Source organism: Nicotiana tabacum, chromosome 16 (assembly GCF_000715075.1).
Source record: "Nicotiana tabacum cultivar K326 chromosome 16, ASM71507v2, whole genome shotgun sequence".
Classification (NCBI taxonomy): domain Eukaryota; kingdom Viridiplantae; phylum Streptophyta; class Magnoliopsida; order Solanales; family Solanaceae; genus Nicotiana; species Nicotiana tabacum.
This window is the reverse complement of record NC_134095.1, coordinates 148,189,906-148,202,132: the sequence shown is the minus strand read 5'-3', so window position 1 is coordinate 148,202,132 and position 12,227 is coordinate 148,189,906. Positions and strand designations below refer to the sequence as shown.

Below are 12,227 nucleotides of genomic sequence, written 5' to 3'. Positions count from 1 at the left end.
TTTTTCTAATTAAATAATACTTGTAAACAGGTGGCAGCCTACATTACTTTATAATTTTCGTCTCGCGTCTTGTTTAATATGACGTATAGCATTGTGACGTCAATGTGAGCATATTTAATGATTAATCTGGTCGTTGGATTATTTATCCCCTCCCTCACGTTGTCACGACCTATGATAAAAAAATATTATTTTAATACGAAGAAAATGCTACCCAAGATCACCATTATTTGATCATAAAGCAATAACATTAGAATTTATATTGTATCCAACCCTTTCAATTTTTTAAGTTTAGATTAGAAACAAATCAAACCATCTAAGATCTAACAAGAATTTGCGTGTAGTGTACGTCCCTAATCCTGTATTTAATTGAATCATTGTCTAAAATTTCTTCTAAAAATATTCAGTACCTACCAAAAAAGCACTATCGTGAGAACGTGGGCAAATGTGGATTAACCAACGACCATGATCCATCATTGAAATTAGTGCTGAAAATATTTTTAAGAAGAAATTTAGCTAAGCAAAACTTATATTATATGCCCAAAATGCGACGAGTGCGGCCAATAGAGCAATTCCAATATATTTTACTCGGTTCACAGTGTTACTACACCATAGAAAAATAAATTTATATTTCATAATGTATTAAACTTGAACACTTATCGTAGATACCAAAGGTTATTGATTATATAAATATTTATTGATTCATTCAAATAAACGGAAAACTCGCGTCTGACATGAATGGAACTTTGAAATGAAGAGTAAACAATACTGTAATAATTTACTCGTAATTTAATTAAAGTCTCCGGACCAGCTGACACGTTTTAAATTCGTGAGGGCCTAGGTCTAGAGCGGACAAAATTACTAGCGGGTTGAGCTGTTACATATGGTATCAGAGTCACTCTTGTGTCAGCTTTGCCGATGGTGGGTCAGATCAGAGTTCAACTGAATTTAGGCAAATCCTGGTTAGGCGGGACAAACCTCAGTGCTGAGTCTAGGCGAATTACATGCGGTGGGGCAAAGCTCAGCGAGGACGCTGAGTCCACAAGAGGGGTGTATGTAACACAACAGAGTTCAACTGCGATTTTTTAAAAATCGTTATATATTCTTACCTTTCAACCACCACTACTAATTTAATAACTCTAAATACAGCTGACAGCCCATAAAAATATTTGCTAGTGGATACCCTTTCAGCATTTCTCTCTCGGAGGGAATCTAAGTTCTTTATGTTATGAAAAGACTGGAGTGAATTACGAATGAGTAGTATAACAAACACTAAATTTAGGTCCATCTGTATTTCAATGGTATCATAATAAAGAGCTTTAGTTTTGAAACAAAGACTAACTGGGCGTTTGGACATAAGAATTGTGAAATTTCGAAAAAAGTGAATTTTTAAAAAAAGTAAAAATGGTATTTGCAAATTAGCGTTTTATTTGGATATGAATACAATTTAGAGTTGTTTTTGAATTTTGTAAGTGATTTGAAGTGAAAATTTTGAAAAACAGCTTGTTGGAGGTTTTCAAATTTTCGAAAAATTCAAAAATTTAACTTAAAGTGAAATCTGAAAATTTCATGGTCAAACACTGATTCGAAAGAAAAATGAAAATTTTTCGAAAAAAAAGTGGATTATTTTTTATGGCCAAACGGGCCCTAAGCTTCAGTTTTACAAGTTATTCTGTATGTAGCAAAGCTGATGCTCCAGTAGCTTTTATCTAGATTCAATATTAGTATTGAAAAATTCATTAAATGTAACAACATTTAACTTGGAACCCAGTCCGTTAATCCAATTATTAATATATATTAAGTTGAGATTTCTTTAAGAACCATTAACTTAAAATTCTGGATCTGCCCCTCTGCTTATACTATACACTATATCATTATCTATATGCAAAAATTATAGAGCAAACACACAAGTACATTGAACGGAACAGTGAGGAAACACCTGAAGCCATTACAAAATCAATAAACGATAGAATATAATTATACCGATCGACTACTTTAAAGTACTGATGAGAGCTAGAACTGTTTGTGCAACTGTAAGCAGAAGGAGAATGATGGCTGCCGCAGTTGAAATTTTCGCCCAAGGGCTATTAAGATAATTATGCCTCAAACTTGCCATGTTTTCATTCCATGGTTTTTCACAATGCTCAATCACTTTTCTGCATTCCACTTTGTAAAAGAAATCAGTTGAAGGGATGACACCTTCTCCTAGTTTGTTGAACATGATAGCCACTTCTTCGTCATCTCCTATCCTATTTCTGATAATTCCGTTCAACCGAAGCAAATTCACATCTTTGCCTGAGTTAATAAGATGGTCCATAAAGATTACATAATCCGTGAAATATTTCGGATGCACATCAGATGAGTGTTGTTCGTAGGCAATGAGATTTCTCAGAATAGTCTCTGTACTATTAACGACCTCAAAACAAGGGATTTCAAGCAATCCGTTATTGAATTTGATATCAAATAAACTTATAGCATCCTCTTTGTTGTTTTTGTTCAACTTTCTATAAATTTTCCCAACATTTGAGAAGCGAATTCCAGCTTCATCAAGTTCTGTTGCACTTCGCATGCGATCGTGCCATAAGTCGCCGTCCTTAGTTTTAAACTTCTTTTTGGACTTACCAATTCGCAAAGGATTCCAGTTACAGCTTTTCTTGCTACTTCCTTTTTTCTTTCTGCTATTCCTAGTTAGGCCAGTGTTCATCTCTGAAGGGCAACAACACATGTGTACTACTTGAAGTAAATGTTTGATTTCTTCGGCATCATCATCATCAGTTGCATTTATGAATTTAGGAGTCACTTTTGGTAAACTACTACCAAAGTTGTATTTCACCATCTGTATAAATGGGGCGTCTGTAGGATCCTTAGTCATCTCGTGAAGTTTGGCGAGGATAAAGAAAGGAAGTTGGTTTTCTAGTAACAATAAGTCACGATCTACTAGAGATTCCATCCAAGCCGCGTCGATAATCTTGTCTTCTCCTTCTGGCACCCCTTCGTAAAACTCTCGGATATACTCAACCACGAAGCAGCCATCAAGTAACAGCAAATCTGAAAATTTGCTAATAATATCACTTTCAAGGTCCCCTATATCATCGTAACACTTTAGTGCTTCATCCTTTAGTTTCTCCATTTCACTAATGTAATACTCCACATCTCTCCATGCTTTCCTCTGCAGAAATCGTTGTTGGTAACGCAGTTTATATTTTTCCATCGAGCGAAGTCTCGGATTCTTTTTATGGTAAGGACCAATGGAGATCAACTTTGGGATATAAGCATCTGGATTTGATTCACATAGCCCCACATTTACTTTAAATATGGTAGATGATCCTTCATCAAAGACTTGATTTGTTGATTCATTTGTTTGATCTGCTGTCCTTATCTCGATTACATAATCCGCTTTCCCACCTTCTTGTATCTGTAATTAGTGAAACAAGGTTTCTTTTGAGTTTTTCTTTTGAAAGGGTGCTTTGACGTAATTGGTAAAGTTGTTGCCATGTAACTAGGAGGTGACCGGTTCGAGCCTTGGAAACAGCCTATTGCACAGATATAAGGTAAGACTGCGTACAATAGACCCTTGTGGTCCGACTCTTCCCCGAACCTTATACATAGTGGCTGCCCTTTTTCCTCCTTTTTGAGTGTTTTCGTTTCGGACTTGTGACTAAAGCAGTCAGTAATAGATAGGAAGTCTATATTTACTACCTTAAGAAACGTGAAATGAAGAAGAACAAACGATCTTGAAACGTTTACAGACCTGGAATTTTTGGACAATATATACTTAACCATACATCAAATTAAGCTAATTAAGTAGCCTTAAAAGCCCATACAAACAAAAGGAATGATAACTATTTAGTTGAAAGTTGAGAGAGGTGATTTACATATAATTTTGTACAATCAAGATACATAAAAAAGAAATCCAATGATCGTTATTATATTAATTAATAAATTATTGCTTATTTAAATCGAGCTTACGTTTATCATCAAATTCATTGTTCTTAAATCAGTATACTAACAAGATTTAGTTAATTCAACACAAGCACTTAAAACATCCCTATATTATGAGTCCACTACAGATACACTCCTTTGTATATATACCCCGTTATATAATGGAAATTCCTCAAAAAAATATTCATTGTTTAGGGATTGGGGGTTTTGGGGGTTTGGGGGGGGGGGGTAGATTTTGTTCCATAAAGAGGTGTATCTGCAATTAAGTTATACTAGATGAATATATAATATAATTTCTAGCATCCAGTCCCAGTTTTCTATCATGCTTTCATTTTTATTATGTTCCAAAAAAAAATATTATATTTATTTATTTAGAAAAAATCTAATTTTAAATTTTTCATTTTATCCGTAATGAGGTAATTTATAATCACACTTGTTTTGATATCAAACTTTCTTGAAGGTATATACGAGTATGATCTGCATACACTATATCCTATCCAGATCTTATTTGTGGGGTTATACAAGGTTGTTGTTATTGTTATTTAGACATCAAATCACTAAGTAAGAGAGAGAGAAGGGGGAGGGGAGGGAGAGAGAACTAACCACTTGATGACTGGCGACGGCAAAGGCGAAGAAAGAAGTAGCGGCAGTGGGTGAAGGCTTTAGCAACCGCGGGCGAGCTGGCGACTGTTGAGAGAGACGAGTAAGAATTTATTGAAGAGTTTAACTAATGAAAAAACTATAATTATTGAGGTATTCAATAAAATTTTCTCAAGATTTTTAGTATTGTCCTAATTAATTTGGGTTACATTATGTGGATAACAAAAAGGTAATGCTTGTGCGTGTGTTTGATTGTGAAGAGAGAGGAGAGAGACCTCATCTTTACTAGCTTCATTTGGAGGAGTTTGATCAAGCAGTGGGGTAATCTCAATATGCTGTGCCATCTCTCTTAGATAACTTTCTTCAAACTGCAATTTGAGAGAGATTTTTAAAAAATGTAATAGTAATATTTTGGGTCAAAACCAGCTCTTGAGGTTGTTTTGGGATTTGGGATTTGGGATTTGAGTTTTGGGAATTTGTCAAAATATAAATAAAATTTATGAAAAAATATGTATTTGCCAAAAAAATACCCAAATATCTTTTGGTAAAATCTATGACCAAATGGGTCCAAAGTACTTCTAATGAAAGAAACTGGGGTAAGTTTTTTATCTATTATATCTCAAAAAATAGGAAACAGAAAAGTAAGAATAGAAAGTCAGAAAGAATTAAGAGGAAGGATTGCTGTGAAGAGTAATTTCCATAAAGGAATCATAATGTAATTTGAGGTACCTAATAATGTATTCAAATTCTCCCGCATGACATAGACTGGAAGATGCAAACTTACCTATTTTTGGTTTGGCTGTTTCTTCTTTCCTTGATTCTCTTGCTTCTTCTGAATTATGTCTCTAAGAGGAATGAGATTATATAGTCAACGAGGAAGTTTTGGCTCGATCTGTCCTAAAACTTTCAATTCAGCTACAAGGTGTGTTATGTGTTATTAAACTATGATTCATAAACAGAAAATCTGAAAACAGAAGAGGGGGAGAACAGAAACGAAAATTAATTCTGAACCCACAAGTTTTTTGTGTCCTTAAAAAATTTAATTCTTTTACTATTGCTCAAGGTTTTATGTACTAATTCCTCACATAATAGAATGGAAAACTATTTTATAAAATTGATGATTCAATTTACAAAATTTCGGTGAACTTAAATAGCAAAGCAAATCATATGTAGACTCGATCTATTTTGTTTGTGAGAAAATATGCCGAAGAAGAGTGCAAAAACATGATTTAAAAAAAAAGAAAAAAGTAAAAATTAAAAATGTGGAAGAAACAGAAAATTTATCCGAGCCTACTGAATTCACAGTGTTTCCTTAAGGAATTTCATCCCCTCCAAATACCCTAGGTATATGATTATTTTCTTCTAGGATAGATAGGAATACCCTTATTGGTGCAGCGGTACTTCAAACCCCAGTGACCAATGAACTCAAAGATCAATAGCAAATCATACTTACTATTGCTTACTTTCTAGTAGAAAATAATGCAGAAGGAAGAAGGAGACATCAGAATTTTTGTAAGGAAAATGTGTGAGAAAGATCATGTATTTATAGCCAAAAAATTGGGTTTTATAAAATGGCCATTTACGCAAACCGCCAAATTTAAATTCTAAATCATTTGACTGAAATCCGAAATTCGTAGCCGAAGCCGAGCAAACGACGCGACGACGGCGCGAGGATTGCCTTCTTCTCAACTCTTTAAGAGCTAGAAGAAGTACAATTGTATATATATACTCATCAAAACTCTTTTCTTCCTCCAATATGGGATAATGTCCCTTTGTCAAAGACGGAATTTTAAATTTTTTATTTTTCCTTCATTTTCAATTCACTCTATTTGGAGTTATTCTAAGCTTAAACCCAGCAAGAGGTATAAGTTAAAAGGTGTCTTTTCCCATTCACACCTAAAAATTTCAACAATCCCCCACATGAATTGGAAATTGCTATATGATGAAAACATGCATGAAAAAATTGTGTGATTCGCAAGTAAGGATTAATTGCATCTAGATAAGTATATTTCCATTTGAACTAATTACCATAGTGAACATATGTCGGATATACTCGATCATCTGTAGATTTAATATCTTTGAACCGTCAAACTTTGGTGTATACCTAGGCAACTTTAAGTCACACAATTAACCTTTTAATTGTCTTTGATCCTTATTGTTCTGTTCATTTCAGTCATGAACATAGACTGGTTTTACAGAATAAGTGTGATAATCCAAAAGGGTCATCTTGTATATTAAAATCCGAATCCGGGTTTCGAGGCCTTGAAAACCTCATTTTCCTTCTCCTTGATTTGTGTGCGCAGTCTGGGCGCGTTTCCGAAAAGCTCTTATGTGAAATTTAAGAAAAATATTGAATTTGGCCTTTAAAATTGATTAAAGTTGACTTCGATCAATATTTTTAGTAAACGGATCCGTACCTGTGATTTGACAGTCCCGTAGGGTCCATAGTAAAATATGGGACTTGGGCATATGCCCGAAATTGAATTCCGAGGTCTCTAGCCCGAGAAAAAAGAATTTTTAAAGAAAAGTTATTTGTTGGAAAATATAAGGACTTTTGAAAATGAAATGGTGTGTGATTCTTGATGGTATCAGGCTAGATTCTTATTTTGGAGCCCGGTACAGGTTTAATATAATATTTAAGTCGTATTTATTAAATTTGGTGAGGATCGGAGTTGATTTGACGTGATTCGGACGTCCATTTGTGAAAATAGTAAATTTGAAGTATTCTTGAGGAAAATCATGAGTTTGAGGTTAAATTCATAGTTGTTGATGTTATTTTGGCGATTTGATCGCACGAGCAAGTCCGTATGATATTTTTAGACTTGTGTGCTTATTTGGTTTGGAACCCCGAGGGCTCGGGTGAGTTACGGATAGGCTTCGGGGTGTATAGACTTAGAAAAGACCTGTGTTGAATAGTTTCAAAAAATTTCAGGTCTCTGAACCTGGTATTTCGTGTTCCGCGGTTGAATTTCGCAGCCGCGCGGGGGGATTCCGCTGCCACGGTGTGATTTCGCGATCAGCAGTGGGTAAGGCCAAAACATCCGTGGTCGCGGCCGCGCCCGTTATTTTGCTGTCAGCGGTGAGTTTCGCGGCCGCGGCCCTTTTTCTGCGATCAGCGCTTTGAGGATCTGTGAGAGCTATATAAACGGGACTTTTACATCTATTTTCATTTTTTCAAAACCCTAAAGCATAAGAGGCGATTTTTCAAATACTCTTTCTTCCCTAAATCATAAGTAAGTCATTTTAAACTTATTTCTTTCACTCCTTAACTTCTTTTTACAAGATTTCATCCTAGGATCTAGGGATTTTCATGGGGGATTGGGTGTTTTTGAGTAGAATTTAGGAATTTCGAAATTTGGGGATTTAGACCTCAAATTGAGGTCGGATTCCAAAACCAATTGTGAATCCGGGCTCGTGGGTGAATGGGTAATCGGGTTGTGGTCCGAATTTCGAGTTTAGACCAAGCGAGTCTAGGGTCGGGTTTTAACTTTTTGGGAAAAATGTTGGGAAATTTATAAGTAAGCATGAGAATTGAGTTCTTTAGCATTTAATGATGTTATTAAGTAATTTATGACTAGATATAAGCGGATTGGAAGTGGAACCGAGAGGTAAAGCGGTAATTGAGGCTTGATTTTAGCTGTGGAATCGAGGTAAGTGTTTGGTCTAGCCTTAGCTTGAGGGAATAAGTGTTGTGGTCTTATTTGCTACGTGTTAGTATTGAGTATGAGACATAGGTATGGTGATGAGTATCTATACGTTGGTGTCAAACATGTTCGTGAGTCTTATACCATGATTGTTTTGACTCTTATTATGTACTGTCCATGCTTAATTTGATGATTATCACTGTTGAACAAGATTTATGATAATTTCTTGGTAATTGACCATTGTTGAGTATTGGCTCAAGTTGAGATTTATTTCGTGAAGTAACAGTTGGAAAGAGATTGGTTATAGTTGATTCCCTTGCTGGGATGTATTTGTTTCTATTGTTGATTCTCTTACCAGAATGTATCGTTTTTGTTGTTTGGGTGAGGAAGAGTGTAAAGCACGAAGGGTGATGCTGTGCATGATATTGTGAGTGAGTGTTAATGCACGAAGGGTGATGTTGTGCCGATATTGTGAGTGTTAATGCACGAAGGGTGATGTCGTGCTGATATTGTTAGTGTTAATGCATGAAGGGTGATTCCATGCCATGATTTGAGAGCTAATGCACGAAGGGTGATGCCATACCATGATTATCAGAGTTAATGCACGAAGGGTGATGCCGTGCCAAATTCTGTTATTTCTTATGGTGTTAACGAGAGTAAAAGCACGAATGATGGTGCCGTGCACGTGTTACTGATTCCTTATTCCTGTTGATACAAATATGGTGTTCATTATGCTTCTCTATTGAATTATTGATAGAATTTGATATTTCCCGTAGCATGTTCCCTTTCCCATCTTTATCTGTTATTTCCTGTTATTATTGTTCTGTTCGTATATGACTAAACTACACAGGTTTATATGGTTGTCGTGTCCTGGCCTCATCACTACTTCGCCGAGGTTAGGCTCGATACTTACCAGTACATGGGGTCGGTTGTACTGATACTGCACTCTGCACTTTTGTCTAGATCTCGGTGCCGGATCTTGTGAGTAGATTCAAGGTTGCTGCCTTCAGTTCAGGGAGACCAAGCTAGATCTGCTGGCGTTCCCAGAGCCTGAAGTCCCCTTTCCCCGTTTTAGTTTCTTTTGTCTCTTCTATTTCGAGAATAGTTGTACTTCTTTTAGACTTATATTTGTAGTAAATCTTAATTGTTCTTGGATTGTGATACCAGATCTTTAGGGTAGCTATGTATTAGAACTATTGGTTTGCTATAGCTCTTCCGCATTTCATAATTATTTTATTTTAGTTATTATCTATTCCTGTTAAATTAATAATAATAGTGGTAAAACTGTAACTGTCGGCTTGCTAGCTTTCTCGAGTAGGCACCATCACGACTCCCGAAGGTTAGAAAATCTGTGTGACAAGTTGGTATCAGAGCACTAGGTTGCTTAGGTCTCACAATTCACGAACAAGTTAGGTAGAGTCTGAGGGATCGGTACGCAGACGTCTGTGCTTATCCCCCAAAGGCTATAGATTTTAGGAATAACTTCACGTCTATTCATCTTTATCGTGCGATTTGACTTCTCAATGCTAATTGAACTCCTACTCTGCTCTTTCGGAGATGACAAGAACACGTGCCTCTTCATCTGCTGATCAGCAGCCCGAGCCCCTAGTGGCAACTCCTACGAGGCGCAAAGTACGAGGTCGAGGCCGTGCTAGAGGTCAAGGCAGGGGCATGGCTCGGCCTAGAGCACCAACACTAGCGGCAGAGCCTTAGGTAGAGTTTGATGATGAGGTTCCAGCCCAGACCATTCCAGCAGGGCTCGCTCAGGCTGTCTCTCAGGATAGGGGAGGAGCATAGACTCTCGCTACTTGCACTCCGGAGCAGATGGCTCCTCAGTTTCATACTCCAGCAGCTCAGCCAGTTAGGGTAATTCCGCCGGGTGTTGTAGCTTAGACCGCTGATAGAGCAGCTATGCCTTTTGGTGCCTTGTGGAGATTGGACAGGTTCACCAAGCTTTTCACTACTACCTATGGCGGTACATCTTTAGAGGATCCCCAGGACTATTTGGACAGCTGTCATGAGGTGAATAAGGGGATAGTGGAAACTAACGGGTCGACTTTGCTGCTTTTCATCTGTCAGGTTCCGCCAAAAATTGGTGGAGGAATTATTGTTTGGCCAGACCATCTGGGTCGCCTGCTTTGACTTGGGACCAGTTCTCTCAGCTATTTTTGGAGAAGTTTCTTCCTATCACCTAGAGGGAGGACTATCGGAGGCAGTTTGAGCGTGTCCAGCAGGGTTCTATAACCGTCACTCAGTACGAGACCTGATTTATTGACTTGGCCCGTCATGCTCTCCTTATACTTCAAACAGAGAGAGAGAGGGTGAGGAGGTTTATTGAGGGACTAGCTCAGCCTATCATATTGCAGATGGCTAAGGAGACAGGGAGAGAGGTTTCTTTCCAAGATACAGCCAATATGGCCAGGCGAGTTGAGATAGTTCTATCATAGGGGAGTGGTCAGGGGTCTGACAAGAGTCCTCGTCATTTTGACAAGTTCAGTGGTGCCTCATCTGGAGGCAGGGATTCTTTTGGTAGAGGCCATCCTCCCAGGCTGTTTCATTTAGCACTTCAAACTTTTCACGGTGCTCCAGGTGGCCATGGTTCTCATATACAGTATTTTGATCAGCTACCCTATAGTGTATCACCAACTCCTATTAGTGCACCTCTAATCCAGAGTTTTCAAAGTGGTTACTCCGGCCGTCAGGGTCAGTTTCAGGGTTAGCAGTCTCAACAGCCGGGTCTTGTTATACATGTGGTGATTCGAGCCACATTGTTAGATTTTGCCCTAGAGCATCGAGCATCTCTCAGCATCAGGGTTCTCGCGCCATAGTTCTGGCACCGGGTATTTCACTGCCCGTTTGGCCAGCTAGAGGTAGGGGTCAGAGAGCTAGAGGTGGAGGTCAGGCTGCTAGAGGTGGAGGCCAGCCAGCAGGAGGCCGTCCCAGGGATGTAGTTCAGAGTGGTGGGGACCAGCCCCGATGTTATGCTTTCCCAGCCAGGCCTGAGGCTGAGGCATCCGATGCCATTATCAAAGATACGGTTTCAGTTTGTAGTAGAGATGCTTCAGTTCTATTTGATTCAGGGTCTACATACTCCTATGTGTCATCTTATTTTGCTACATATTTGGTTGTGCCTCGTGATTCTTTAAGTGCTCCTGTATATATGTCTACACCGATGAGTGATTTTATTATTGTATATTGCATCTATCGCTCGTGTGTAGTTGTTATTGGGGGTTTTGAGACCCGTGTAGATCTCATATTTCATGATATGGTTGATTTTGATGTTATTTTGGGGATGGATTGGTTGTTACCTTATCATGCCATATTGGACTGTCACACCAAGATGGTGACCTTAGCCTTGTCGGGGTTGCCTCGATTGGAGTGGAGAGGGACTCCTAGTCATTCTACCAGCAGGATTATCTCTTATATGAAGGCTCGGCGTATGGTCGAGAAGGGGTGTTTGGTTTATTTGGCTTATGTTCGTGATTCTAGTATTGAGGTTCCTTTTATGGATTCTGTGCCAGTTGTTCGGGAGTTTCTAGTGGTATTTCCTGCAGACCTGTCGGGGATGCCACCCAATAGAAATATTGACTTTTGCATTGATTTGGCTCCAGCCACTCAACCAATTTCTGTCTCGTCATATCGTATGGCCCCGCCAGAGTTGAAGGAATTGAAGGAGAAGTTGCAGGATTTGCTTGATAAGGGCTTTATTAGACCTAGTGTCTCTCCCTGGGGTGCACCGGTGTTGTTTGATAAGAAGAAGTATGGATCAATGAGGATGCGTATAGATTATCGACAGTTGAACAAAGTCACCATCAAGAACAAGTATCCATTGTCGAGGATTGATGATTTATTTTATCAGTTTCAGGGTGCCAAAGTGTTTTCGAAGATTTATTTGAGATATGGCTACCACCAGTTGAGGATTAGGGCATCCGATGTCCCTAAGACTGCCTTTTGGACTCGATATTGGCATTATAAGTTCCTAGTGATGTCATTTGGGTTGACAAATGCCCCAGCAACATTTATGGATTTGATGAACCGAGTGTT

The 12,227-nt window shown here is 38.2% G+C and overlaps 1 protein-coding gene across 1 annotated transcript; it reads right to left on the bottom strand.

Moving 5' to 3' along the window:
• Nucleotides 1–1,751: 1,751 nt before the first annotated feature.
• Nucleotides 1,752–5,580, bottom strand: LOC107775355 (UPF0481 protein At3g47200-like). Its single transcript, XM_016595082.2, has 4 exons — nt 5,324–5,580; nt 4,815–4,907; nt 4,543–4,626; nt 1,752–3,412 (listed from the first exon to the last, which is right to left on the bottom strand). Exons 2-4 carry the CDS (start codon nt 4,881–4,883, stop codon nt 1,988–1,990), a joined length of 1,578 nt encoding a protein of 525 aa, XP_016450568.1. The 5' UTR covers nt 4,884–4,907; nt 5,324–5,580; the 3' UTR covers nt 1,752–1,987.
• Between the last annotated feature and the right edge of the window lie 6,647 nt (nt 5,581–12,227).